This window comes from Nanorana parkeri, unplaced genomic scaffold, assembly GCF_000935625.1.
Source record: "Nanorana parkeri isolate BGI_ZX_2015 unplaced genomic scaffold, ASM93562v1 scaffold1020, whole genome shotgun sequence".
Classification (NCBI taxonomy): domain Eukaryota; kingdom Metazoa; phylum Chordata; class Amphibia; order Anura; family Dicroglossidae; genus Nanorana; species Nanorana parkeri.
Window position 1 is genome coordinate 98,372 of NW_017307288.1, and position 14,448 is coordinate 112,819.

The 14,448-nt window shown below is 41.0% G+C and overlaps 1 protein-coding gene across 2 annotated transcripts in view; it reads left to right on the forward strand.

Annotated features, from left to right (window-relative positions):
• SLC12A2 (solute carrier family 12 member 2) overlaps positions 1-14,448 on the forward strand; it is a 111,283-nt gene that overhangs the window by 31,334 nt on the left and 65,501 nt on the right. For both annotated transcript variants that reach the window (XM_018567205.1, XM_018567206.1), the window contains exon 2: positions 10,163-10,282. In XM_018567205.1, the coding sequence (XP_018422707.1) occupies positions 10,163-10,282 (120 nt within the window). The remainder of the gene's footprint in view (positions 1-10,162; positions 10,283-14,448) is intronic.

The following is a 14,448-nucleotide window of genomic DNA, read 5'->3' on the forward strand; positions in this document are numbered from 1 at the left end:
CCCCAGAAAAAAAAAAAAAAACTTTTTTTTTTTACTGGAACGCATCAAAAATGTGGCAAAACACATAGCACCGCGTCTGCTGATCCGCACCTTATCAGGACCTGAAACTCAGTGAAAAGGCCCTAAGACATAGTTAAACTTGTCAATTTTGCCACACAGCGAGATTGTGCCAAACAATTTAGAATGTCAACATTCCTAGATTGCAGGCCTAGTTCAAAATATAAAACCTGTTGGTGTCTTGGTTGATAAATCTTCTTAGTGTGTTTCATTTACAGTTGATATGTCCATTAGAAGTATCCGTTTTCTAGTCCCTGTGATCTTAAGTTGATGTTACTCATGTTCAAATGACGCAAAACTTTCTGTGTGAACTACAACTGTCACAGTGAAAGTTAATTTTGTCATTATGAGAGAGAAACAATGTCTTTCCCATGGGAAAGTCCACAGGAAACATTTTCTGGAAGTCATTATTAAAATGGACTTTTAACATATCACAGATCAAAATTACGTGTTCGCTTGTTAATACTGTTCATAGAAACTTCTTTGTCGCAATATTGCTGGGAAAAAAAGGCAAATATACAAAGTGTCCTATTTGTTTAATGCTTCCTGAATAATACCCAAAAGCCAGATGAACAGTGATTGGTCATATTAAAATAAAATACATCAGACAATGGTCATCTTTGATTCAGCCGTGACATACAGAAATGGCTATATGTTAACTTTCTTACCTGCTTAACCACTTGCTGACTGCGGTGTTTACACCCCCTTCCTGGCCAGGCCATTTTTCAGTGTTCAGCGCTGCGGTACTTTGACATTTATTCCGTCATGCAACGCTGTACTGAAATGAATTTTATACCATTTTCTGGGGACAGATAGAGCTTTCTTCTGGTGGTATTTATTCACCACTGGGTTTTTTATTTTTTTACTATATAATGAAAAAAGCACCGAAAATTTTGGGAAAAAAACAGTTTTCCCTACGTTATGTTATAAAACAATTATTATTACCCAAGTTTTTGGCAAAATATAAAAGACGGGGTCACGTCAGGTAAATAGACACCAAACATGTCAAGCTTTGAAATTGCGTGCGCCCGCGAACTGGCAAAAACTACCATACGCACAATTGGCCATAGGCGACACTTTAAAATAGGGCTGCAACAACTAATCTACATAATCGATGATTGAAAAAGTTGTCAACTTTTTCAATTATCGATTAATCGGCTTCTGATTGGTTGTCCCTGTTTACGGCTCCACACATGCTGCGTGCCGCACCTCCTCCCCACCTCACGTTCGCCGCTGCCAGACCCGCCCGCATCCACGCTCCACACGCCGCATCTCCTCCCCGCCTCACGTTCACCGCCCACATCCACGATCGGCACAGGGACGTGGGGAGAAGTAGTAAGGAGGAGCAGGTGTGGGGGGATGACAGCCGCCGATAGATAGGTAAGCCTGCACTTTCCCACACATGGTGCTCTATAATGTATTGCTGGATTTGTATTCCTCTATAGCTGATACATTGTGCTGTATATTATACATAGGAATACAAATCCCTGCAATACATTATACACTGTATGTATAGTGTACTATTGCTGGGATTTGTTGTACTCCTCTATAGCTGGCGGTATTCTGCATTGTGCTGTATAATGTATTGCTGGGTTTTGTAGTCCTCTATAGCCGGTGCCATTCTGCATTCATTGCTGTATAATTTTACACTTTTCATTTCACCTATATTGCACACCACACTTTTGTTTTCTTTTTTACTTCCACCGCTCCAAGCTTGCTCCTGTGATGGACTACAACCTCAATACAAACTAGTAGTCCATCACTAGAGCCATTTTTTTAAATCTATTTTATTTTTTAACCGATTAATCGAACTTAATAATTGGCTAACCGATTTTGAAAATAATCGTTAGCTGCAGCTCTACTTTAAAAGCTTTTACCGCTCATCAGTTTAGTGTTATCAGTGATTGATGGCCCTAGAATTATTGCTCTCACTGCGACGTTCACGGCGATATGTAACATGTGCGGCGTAATGGATGCAATCATCATTTCCGCACGTAGGCGCACTCAACGCATGTTTGTATGTGGGGGGCGGGGGACTTAAAACATTTTTTTTATTACCTTTATATGTGACTTTAGTTTTTAATATTTTGTTTTTTAACTTATTCTTTTAAACCTTTTTTTTTCACTTAGCTTTATTGCTATCACATAGGGGACTGACAAGCCCCCTTTGTGATAGCCAATTTTCAGTGTCAGGTCCTCCTTTATGGAGACATCAGGGGTCTTTAAGACCCCTAATGTCACCTAGGGACCCCCAGAGAAGCTGACGAAGCAAACACCTGCTTCACCAGCTTCTCTCTGGTTTCTGGAACTGAGAGTGACAGAGGAATGCGGAAGTTATGTAATACACATCACTTAGTCCTTACGACTCCCCTACATTCCTTAGGCCCTCTCTACACAAAAGTGGTTCTACGATCTCTCCCCCCCTCCACTAATCCAGCGATTTCTTTCATCAGAACATTCACTTGAATGATCCAGGATCAGTTTCAGTTACAGTATTGATATCTTTTATATATTTTTTTTTTTTTCTTCGTCCTTTCAATTCATGATTTGCTTATTTCTGTTTTCACATAGCGATCTATACACTACATATCTCAAGGTGAAGTTCCCTATGCCACACACGCATGTTAAATTTTCGGCACTGTATATGGTCCTGTATTTTATCCTCGCCACATGTTGTGAACACATTCTGATTTCTTTATGAAAATGTCTCATCACTATGTAACCCGCTATAATAACAATAAAAATTGATATGCTAAAAAAAAATACACATCACTTCCTGCATTCCGAAGAGAAGATCAAACGGAGCTCGTGTACTGACCTCCGTTTGATCTCCGGCCGCAGAGCTGCTGTGCTGGTCCCGGGCTCGCACCGGGCACAGCGGAGCTCGGGATACTCCATCCACACAGTTAAAGGGGTTCTAAACCCTCTGGTTTGTTTGCCTATATCTACTGCTAACAAGCAGTAGATAAAGGCAAGAAGTTTAAAAAAAAAAAAAGCCTTAACTAGGTTTAAACTTACCTTGTTATCGCTGCGCGCTCCCGCACCGAGAATCAGGAACTGCTCGTACGGCTGCAAAGGATCTTGGGGCGGGCGCATGCGCAGTTCCGATTCTCGGCCGGGAGACGAGCAGAGACGCAAGGTAAGTCTATGGACGCGTGCACCCGCAATGCAGACACCGCTGGATCGGAGGGACAGAGCAGTCAGCGCTGGATTGGAGAGCCGCCGCACCGCTGGAGGGACAGATGAAAACATCAGGAAAGAAGAAGAAGAAGATCGGAATAAGAGACATCATTTAAGGTAAGTGCTGACATTAACATGAGGGGGGGGGAGGGAAAAAATTGACTTTAATGTCACTTAAGTGTAGATGGAGGAATCTGTTGCACCTTTTCCATCTGACCACAGAAAATCTGCAGATAATTGTAAGGTGTATGGCCAGCTTTACCTACGTCCCTTTTGTAGCTCCTTGCTCCTCGGCAGCTGGCTCTGAATTTGGCATCACTGCTTTGGACATGTGACAGCACTCGGGCCTAGTGATTGGCTGCTATGTAGTATTTCATATTTGCATGACTTTTTTTTTCTTTTTCTTTTTAGTCCTAAACATAAAAATAAATAATGGACAGCACGTACAATTCAATGTTATGCAGTCTTTCCCATTCCCCAAGCCATTATGGCATTTCATTTTAACAATAAATAAGAAAATATGAATATCACATGAGTTGTATGGTTCTCCCCTCTGCTTGTAATTTTCCGCCATCTCATTAGATATCCCATAGATATTAGATCACTTTATGTGATGTATTATTAATGAGTAATACATATGTTCTGGGAACTAGCCTGGTCTGGTGTTTTCAGCTCAGGATGAGTCACTGGGCTCTATTTTAGATTAAATTCAGGATTATTTTAGGTCGCAATGAGCCGTGTGCAGTCTGTGGTAGCCCTCTGCTACTATGCAACACATATTTTTCATTGCTGTGACCGCTGTGCGCTAAAACAAAAAGAAATAGAAATTGTGGTCGGCGTGAATTGCACAATTTTCCGTTCCATTTCTCTTTCTGCACTGCGTTTAGGCACCATTGTTCATAAACGTCAATAGATGATCACATTTATAATCTGCATTGTGTGTTTTATACATTGTATGTTGTGTATTATTCCTTATGCTGTATAACAGGTCAGTATATATGCATTATTTTGCATTATACGTACGATGCAAAAAAGTCAGTTAATTTTGAATGGGTTGTAATGCATCTAAAATGGTGCATGTCAAAAAATGTTTTAATGGAGTGTACAGATTGTTCACTGTGGTGCATTACAACCTCATGTGTGCTGCAGTTTGTTATGTAAGTATGATGGGGTGCTTTTCACAATAGATGACACCACCTGTAGTACATGTGTTGCTGTGTGTTTGTGGTAACTGGCAGTAAAAATTGCGTGTTTTACAGTGTATAACCCCAACACACCAGTGTGAAGCTGCCCTTAGGCTAAGACCGATTCTTTTGTCATTCAATTAGAATATTAAATCAGTTGTCATCAGGGAAATCTCTGACTTACCAGGACTTTATATGAACAATGTTCTGAAACGTAAAACCTATCATTAGACTGTAAAGCTGACTACACACTATGCGTATTTCATCCAGTTTTTGATAAACCGGCAGACATTTGCTTAGTGGGGGCTGCTGTTGGCACCCTTCTGTCCAGCATCCCTCGATCAGAAGATCGAAGGAGCCGGACCTTCAGCCAAACCAAGCTTACAGCCAGTTGGCTGCGAGCTTGATTTAGGATCCAGTGCAAAACAGCGGCTGATTCGTCCATCCATGCTCGTAAGCTTGTAGCCCTCGGAAACGCGCGTTCGTCGCACGTTTTTTTACCGCGAATCACGGTAAAAACGCGCATATTTAATACGCCTAGGTGTGAACCCAGCCTTAGAGTAAAACAAGCATCAGTTTATATATCATGCTGAACCCTCAGTGCTCACATCGTAAACTGGTAACATCAAACAACCATTGTTGGCCAACTGGTCTATGGTGGTTTGGCAGAAACCAATAACAATAATAAATGAAGACGCTCAAAGCAGCAGTTACAATACGTAGAATGACGACTTTGTAAAAAAAAAAAAGGCGATGGTTGTTTTATTATTTTTGGAATCCAGCCTGACAGATATGTGAAGAGCCAGGTAAAACATGCAGCAGAAATATTCTTGGAAGCTGGACCTCCGGTCATATCAATCTTGTCTTTTACTGGGGTTATTCATACCTCCAAGCAGACCCGTCATTAAAATTCATAGGAATTTCCAGGGCATTACAAATTGACAAAACGTATTCCTTTTTATTTTATTTCAGTTTTGGATAGAGTAGGGGTGCGTTTTAAAAGACACTGTCAGGTGTTTATTATTTAGGTAATGTAGGAAGGCCAGAGCAATGTTTTTGCAGTCCTTATCTAAGGACTACAGAATGATTGGCCTTAAGGTGATATTAAAGGAGAACTATGGGGTCAGTGTTTTTCCCCATAGTTCTCCTAAGGGTTCACGGGAGGACACAAACTAGCCTCCTCCCATGACCCAAAGCTCAGTATACTGCGAGTTACAGCTCGCGGTATACTGAGACTGCCGCAGCCGGGACGGATCCTGACATTACTGTCTGGATCCACCCAGCTGTTTGACAGCTGACTCTGCCTATCTAGAGGCAGAGCCAGCTGTACCCGCCCCCTCCCAGTCCGTTCCGCCAGTCTGCGCTTAAAGGGATAAATCACAGGGGATTGCAGACATTTCTTTATTTTATTATTTATGGTAAACTTCCAATGGATGTGTTTTGTAGAAGAGTTTAGTTGATTACAGTTTTTTTAAATTAGAAGCAACCTGTATTACATACTTCTGTTGTCTGTGTAAATGGATATGTTCCATGAGCAAGAAGCATAGTGGACAGCGTTCCTACTTGCTTTTCTTACATATGTAGAAATGACACATATGTCAGGCTTTCCCTCATTTTACCCTGGGGAATTTGGGCTTTGCTTCCCCCCCACCCCTCACTCTTCCTCTTTTGGGCTATAACCAAATGGCCATACTATACCGCAAGAAAATCTCCAGGTCTCTTTTAAATTAACCCTTGCATTGGGGTTAACCCCTCACTGCTAGGGGTTAAGTGTTTGTTTTGGTCTAGGGGCGATCATTCAGCAGTGACTGGTCATCTCTCTCTTCCTCCACTCTGGCTGTGGTATGTCCCTTGGCGTCCTCACGTCTTATGGACCTGCATTAAACGTGATGACGTTGCGGGTCTTTAGACCGCTGGAACCCAGGGGAGAATAGGCTGTGGGGGCTAGTCTAGCAGTCAGGCAGGACCGAGGATCAGGTGAGTATTTCTTCTTTATTTTCATCCCTAGACCAAAATAAGCACTTGACCCTTTCAATGTAATGTGGGGGTGTCTGACAGGTGTAACATTTTGTGTCATCTCTGATACAAGAATTCTGACAATTACAGTGTTAGCATAATTCATGGATGAATGATCTGTATATTATAAATTTTACATCACCGCACAGTTAAATTATGAAGTACATTATGTACAGTGGTCTGCACTTAAATAATCTGTACCACTCCTCCCTACATACTGTGCTGCACATTATATACCTCTGCATGGTGCTCCACATTATATCCTCCACGCCGCTTGACCTTGCTCCCTGTGTAGTACATTATTGTATATGATATGTTCACACCGCTCTGCTATATGCACACTGTGCTGTGCAGTACCTTATATATTTCACACAGTTTTACTGTACACACTGTGCTCTGCAGCGCATAATATACAGTGGTACCTCGGTTCCCAAACTTAATTGGTTCCACGATTCTGGTCGCAAACCGAACCAAATTTCCCCATAAGGTTCAATGTAAATAAGGGTAATCCATTCTGACCCCTACGAACGTGGTAGCGAACCGATTTTTGGTGGCGAGCAGAATCAAATTTTCCCATAGGGTTCAATATAAATGAGGTTAATCCGTTCTGAACCATATGTAAAAAGAAATTTTAACCACAAAAATATGAAACCAAGTACAGAACAGTATGAAGAGGGTGAACACTAACCTGGATCATGCTTTTCTACAATTTCCTTCTTCAATTCAATGGTTATTTTCTTCAAAACCTCCTTCCCATTCTTGCTCTGCACATTCTTGTCACCTTCATTACCGCTCTGCACTTTCTTTTTACCACCATGCTGGATTGAATAATACTGTACAGTACTGTATGTGCTAAAAAGCTTCACAGCAAGTGTGCACAGGTCTGTCTACAACCGCGATCTCGACTAGAGGAAGCCACGACCGCGTGTCAGAGCAGGGAAGATGGCCGCGGTCGCGTTCGTCACCCGATGCGGAGTTCGCAAACGGAGGCAAAATTTTGCCAAACTTCCTGTTCGTGAACCGAGTTGTTCGCGAATAGAAGCGTTCGTGAACCGAGGTACCACTGTACTTTACACAGTGCCACTCTGTACATTGTGCTATAGTTTATATACTTCAACTACTAGCTTTCACATTTTTAAAGTGACATTAAACCCTCAGATTTTTTAACATAAACCAATACTGTAATGTGTGCCTTACTGTAATCCATGGTAGTTTCCCTTCTCTTTGCTGCTCTTCCTTTTAAATCCTGTCATGCTTGGGGAGAACTTCCCTTTTCAGCTCAGGGCCTCTTCCTGTAGGGCTGGCTCAGGTTACAAGCCTATAGAAACGTATACACAGACACCGTGTATCCATTCCTGAGACAAGGCATTCTGCTGCAAAACAGAAGTTCTGCAGAGCATGAGAACAGATATAGATTTAAAAGGAAGAGCAGCAAAGAGAAGGGAAACAACCATACATTACAGTAAGGCGCACATTACAGTATTGTTTTATGTTAAAAAATCTGAGGGTTTAATGTCACTTTAAGTTTAAGGACTCAGGAATTGCACCCCGTTCAGTGGACAGGCTCACTCTTGCTAGTTAAAACTGAAGGTAAAGTGATTTCCCCCCCCATAACAGGGATATCACTGACACTTACAAGCACTGTATGCATGTAAACATTCCCATCTAAGCATGGGTAACGTGTTTTCCATTCATATTTACTGGGCATCTTGATGTGACCTATTTTTCTATGTTATCAGACATTTTAGGCCAAAGGAGGCTTGCTATATATGTTCTGTCATGTCTGTTTAGTAAACCTTTTAATGGCCTGTATCGGTGCCAAGATTAGGTTTAGGCCATATCTGGGCAGGATTGAGGTCAAGTTCTCTATTAATCTTTGTGAGTGTGGGCACTTCAGCATCTGGTGATTTAGGGTGACCCTGGGCTTAATGAATCATTAAGGTCAGTAATACAGCTTTGGTGTTTGTAGCAAACTTTTTTTTCTTTTTTCTCAGATTTATCATCCTCGGTACTGACTTTGCAATATTAGCATATGCTGGCAGCATCAGTAGAACAACTCGCTTCTCATCTATTCCTTTCCATCAGCACTTGAACGTGTTTGTTTCCAGAGCATTCTTCTGCCACTCATTTGATGGACATTGCAAGTTTTCTGTTGGGGAATGTAATTGCCTTTCAGTGTGCTGCTGTCAGTATGCTCCAGTGCCAAACAGTTTTGCAGTGAAGAAAACAATCATTGTATATAATGGTTACATAGTTACATAATGGTAATATACTGCAATTGAACTGGGGACTTATAATGGAATGCATAGACAATGTTTAGGCTTCCAGTTGTCCTGCAGAATGTTTGAAGCCCAAATAAACTTTAAAGGGGTTCTAAACCCTCCGTTTGTTTTGCCTATATCTACTTCTAGCAAGCAGTAGATATACAGTATACAGTATATATGAAATATCCACATGGGAAATACGACTTTCTGCAGTATGTGATCTAGGTTTTATCTATCATCTGCCCTTTGCATCATCAGCACTCCAGATTTTCTTTTCAATAGTGACCTCCTTTTGGCACCAAGAAGACAAATAAATAAAATAGAACCTACACAAAATCCATATAGAGACAAGTAGAAATGCAATTTTTAGGGATTTTTACAGCCGATATGAGTACCTAGAGGTTTTGAACTTGTTCAGTCATTAGGATTGTTTTTCACAGGATCTGTTCAGCCTTCTTAAGAAGGGTTCCATTTTTATGACTTTACATGGGCCTATTTGGTAGATTCAGTCTTGGCCTTTGGCATTAACTAAATGGGTTGGTCTGAAAATGATAATCTTTCTTTGCCGAATTTTTTAGCTTCAAGTATATCTAAAGCCATTTTTTTCACTTTGGATGGAGTAGGAGAGGGTTTAAACCACAGTCAGTCTTCTTGTTATGCCATCTATGTCTCATTAGGGAGATTTCCTTTTACTTTCTGTCCTGTGAGAGTCAACAGGAAATAGGAGGATATCTGTCCAATGTGAGAGAATACCCCTCTTAGACAGTTGTCACAGGAACACTTGTCCTCTTTGGAAAATTTCTACTTCTGTTTTGGTGGCTCCAATTTTGGGATTTACCCTAACTTTTAACTTCCTGTGAAATTGGTGAACAAGAATATTAAATCTCCCTAACAGGGACACAAACGACTATAAGTAACCTTACACAGGACATAACAGCTGAGAACATCAGAAAAAATATTACACTAAATGCTGGTATTGGTAACATAAAGAGGTCTTATTATATGGAAGGGAATTTGTCAACCAACTGCTTCACTAACAGGGTTATTGACAAAAGGGTGAAGAGTTTAGAGAAGGCAGGAGAAGGGAACAATCTAGGACAACATAGCTGATTTGGAAAAATTCTACAATTTAGTTTATTTTCCAGTTAAGCTATGTTGTCCTAGATTGTTCACTTCTCCTGCCTTCTCCAAACTCTTCACCCTCTTATGAATAACACTGTAAATATTGGCCATCTGTTGGCTATAGATGCCCCATAGTTTGAGATAACATGTTCCATACTATAAGGATGCCGTGGTAGGTTCCTGATCAATAATATGGAAGTATAAAGACATAGCAATACATTGTATCCACAGTTTATTTGTTATACGTGTATAAGTGTTGCCTTGTTGACATCAGGAGGGAGATAATTGCTAGTGGAACTTGGGTTTGCACTCCTTTTCATTTATATTTTGTTCTTTCAGGAACCATTTGAAGATGGTTTTGCAAATGGAGACGAAGGGACACCAACTGGAGATGCTGTGACCAACCATGTTGCAGAAAGTAAAGGAGTGGTGAAATTTGGTTGGATCAAAGGTGTACTGGTGAGTAATTGCTTATAATACAAGTTGGTGCTGCTGTTTCTCCAAAGTCTTATAAGTCAGTTTTAAATACAGGATAGCTATAGATCTTGTGATGAAAAGCTAGTTTTAACATTTGAAACAGTTTTCATGATGAAGACTTGGATGCATGATGGAAAGCAATTTGAACATACACTGTTTGTTTCTGTGGTTGTTTGCTTTTTTGACCTGTAGGTCATGCACAGATGGGATGCACGGATACTTTTCGATTACCAGTGCAGATACTTGGCATTTTCATGAGAACTACCAGGGTTGCAGCGGTTGCAGCTGGTACCTAGCTCTGGCCCTCCACCACTGTCCTGAAATCATTAGTCTGTATTATTTTAGAAAAACTGTCACATGACAATAAGCAAAAATGTATCAGTACTTGTAAGTACTCGGCAAGTACCAGTACTCGTACTCGCAAAACTGGTATCTGTGCATCCCTTTATTTATATTTCTAAAATCAAAATCGTACATTAAAACAGAGATGTACAAATCCCAGGAGCTCCGTGTGCTCCTTACAAATCACAGCTGCCTCCTAATTTTTGAATTTTTCTCTAGTCTAGTCTTGGAGCTCAAAAGTATCGGTACATGTACTCATACTTGTACCGAGTACTGTAGTTGGTATCTGTGCAACCCTACTGTATACCATAGCTGTCAGTGAAATTGGTGGCTTCAATGGGTCAAACAGTATGTACCAACTCTACCAGTCTATTTCAGTGCAAATCATTCACCACTCATTATACAATGTATAGAGTTTTTTTGGATGGGTTTATGAAGACCACATTGTCATAAGAAAAACTGTCGTATGTTTGACCACTTTTAAGTTTATCATTTAATTTAGAACATGGCTTGCTTTAAAATCTCAAACACCTGCAGAGCAAACTTTGTTGTAGTGCTGAACTCCTTGCCATGGTCATAAAATCAGGCTCAGACATCAGCCAGCAGTGTGTTTTTGCTTCACCTGAGCACAGAAGAAAAGCAAAGTGCCAGAATAGATTCCCTCTCATAGTTTGATAATGCTACTGTGAACATCTATTGAAAAAGGGGGTTTCAGTTGAGGTTTTTTTAACCCATTTGCCATTGATCTCACTGTGGATGTTTTGCAGAGACTGTTGTTTTTCAGATATTCTACAAAGAAAAGAATACTGGGTAGCCAAACTAGAGGTGATCGTGCAGTGTGCAGATGATACAATCATGTGAACAATGAAGTACAGCCCACTGAAATTGTTGACTTCAACAAATTTTAACAGGCAAATATTAAAATAAACTTACCTTGTTATCGCTGCGCGCTCCCGCACCGAGAATCAGGAACTGCTCGTACGGCTGCAAAGGATCTTGGGGCGGGCGCATGCGCAGTTCCGATTCTCGGCCGGGAGACGAGCAGAGACGCAAGGTAAGTCTATGGACGCGTGCACCCGCAATGCAGACACCGCTGGATCGGAGGGACAGAGCAGTCAGCGCTGGATTGGAGAGCCGCCGCACCGCTGGAGGGACAGATGAAAACATCAGGAAAGAAGAAGAAGAAGATCGGAATAAGAGACATCATTTAAGGTAAGTGCTGACATTAACATGAGGGGGGGGGAGGGAAAAAATTGACTTTAATGTCACTTAAGTGTAGATGGAGGAATCTGTTGCACCTTTTCCATCTGACCACAGAAAATCTGCAGATAATTGTAAGGTGTATGGCCAGCTTTACCTACGTCCCTTTTGTAGCTCCTTGCTCCTCGGCAGCTGGCTCTGAATTTGGCATCACTGCTTTGGACATGTGACAGCACTCGGGCCTAGTGATTGGCTGCTATGTAGTATTTCATATTTGCATGACTTTTTTTTTCTTTTTCTTTTTAGTCCTAAACATAAAAATAAATAATGGACAGCACGTACAATTCAATGTTATGCAGTCTTTCCCATTCCCCAAGCCATTATGGCATTTCATTTTAACAATAAATAAGAAAATATGAATATCACATGAGTTGTATGGTTCTCCCCTCTGCTTGTAATTTTCCGCCATCTCATTAGATATCCCATAGATATTAGATCACTTTATGTGATGTATTATTAATGAGTAATACATATGTTCTGGGAACTAGCCTGGTCTGGTGTTTTCAGCTCAGGATGAGTCACTGGGCTCTATTTTAGATTAAATTCAGGATTATTTTAGGTCGCAATGAGCCGTGTGCAGTCTGTGGTAGCCCTCTGCTACTATGCAACACATATTTTTCATTGCTGTGACCGCTGTGCGCTAAAACAAAAAGAAATAGAAATTGTGGTCGGCGTGAATTGCACAATTTTCCGTTCCATTTCTCTTTCTGCACTGCGTTTAGGCACCATTGTTCATAAACGTCAATAGATGATCACATTTATAATCTGCATTGTGTGTTTTATACATTGTATGTTGTGTATTATTCCTTATGCTGTATAACAGGTCAGTATATATGCATTATTTTGCATTATACGTACGATGCAAAAAAGTCAGTTAATTTTGAATGGGTTGTAATGCATCTAAAATGGTGCATGTCAAAAAATGTTTTAATGGAGTGTACAGATTGTTCACTGTGGTGCATTACAACCTCATGTGTGCTGCAGTTTGTTATGTAAGTATGATGGGGTGCTTTTCACAATAGATGACACCACCTGTAGTACATGTGTTGCTGTGTGTTTGTGGTAACTGGCAGTAAAAATTGCGTGTTTTACAGTGTATAACCCCAACACACCAGTGTGAAGCTGCCCTTAGGCTAAGACCGATTCTTTTGTCATTCAATTAGAATATTAAATCAGTTGTCATCAGGGAAATCTCTGACTTACCAGGACTTTATATGAACAATGTTCTGAAACGTAAAACCTATCATTAGACTGTAAAGCTGACTACACACTATGCGTATTTCATCCAGTTTTTGATAAACCGGCAGACATTTGCTTAGTGGGGGCTGCTGTTGGCACCCTTCTGTCCAGCATCCCTCGATCAGAAGATCGAAGGAGCCGGACCTTCAGCCAAACCAAGCTTACAGCCAGTTGGCTGCGAGCTTGATTTAGGATCCAGTGCAAAACAGCGGCTGATTCGTCCATCCATGCTCGTAAGCTTGTAGCCCTCGGAAACGCGCGTTCGTCGCACGTTTTTTTACCGCGAATCACGGTAAAAACGCGCATATTTAATACGCCTAGGTGTGAACCCAGCCTTAGAGTAAAACAAGCATCAGTTTATATATCATGCTGAACCCTCAGTGCTCACATCGTAAACTGGTAACATCAAACAACCATTGTTGGCCAACTGGTCTATGGTGGTTTGGCAGAAACCAATAACAATAATAAATGAAGACGCTCAAAGCAGCAGTTACAATACGTAGAATGACGACTTTGTAAAAAAAAAAAAGGCGATGGTTGTTTTATTATTTTTGGAATCCAGCCTGACAGATATGTGAAGAGCCAGGTAAAACATGCAGCAGAAATATTCTTGGAAGCTGGACCTCCGGTCATATCAATCTTGTCTTTTACTGGGGTTATTCATACCTCCAAGCAGACCCGTCATTAAAATTCATAGGAATTTCCAGGGCATTACAAATTGACAAAACGTATTCCTTTTTATTTTATTTCAGTTTTGGATAGAGTAGGGGTGCGTTTTAAAAGACACTGTCAGGTGTTTATTATTTAGGTAATGTAGGAAGGCCAGAGCAATGTTTTTGCAGTCCTTATCTAAGGACTACAGAATGATTGGCCTTAAGGTGATATTAAAGGAGAACTATGGGGTCAGTGTTTTTCCCCATAGTTCTCCTAAGGGTTCACGGGAGGACACAAACTAGCCTCCTCCCATGACCCAAAGCTCAGTATACTGCGAGTTACAGCTCGCGGTATACTGAGACTGCCGCAGCCGGGACGGATCCTGACATTACTGTCTGGATCCACCCAGCTGTTTGACAGCTGACTCTGCCTATCTAGAGGCAGAGCCAGCTGTACCCGCCCCCTCCCAGTCCGTTCCGCCAGTCTGCGCTTAAAGGGATAAATCACAGGGGATTGCAGACATTTCTTTATTTTATTATTTATGGTAAACTTCCAATGGATGTGTTTTGTAGAAGAGTTTAGTTGATTACAGTTTTTTTAAATTAGAAGCAACCTGTATTACATACTTCTGTTGTCTGTGTAAATGGATATGT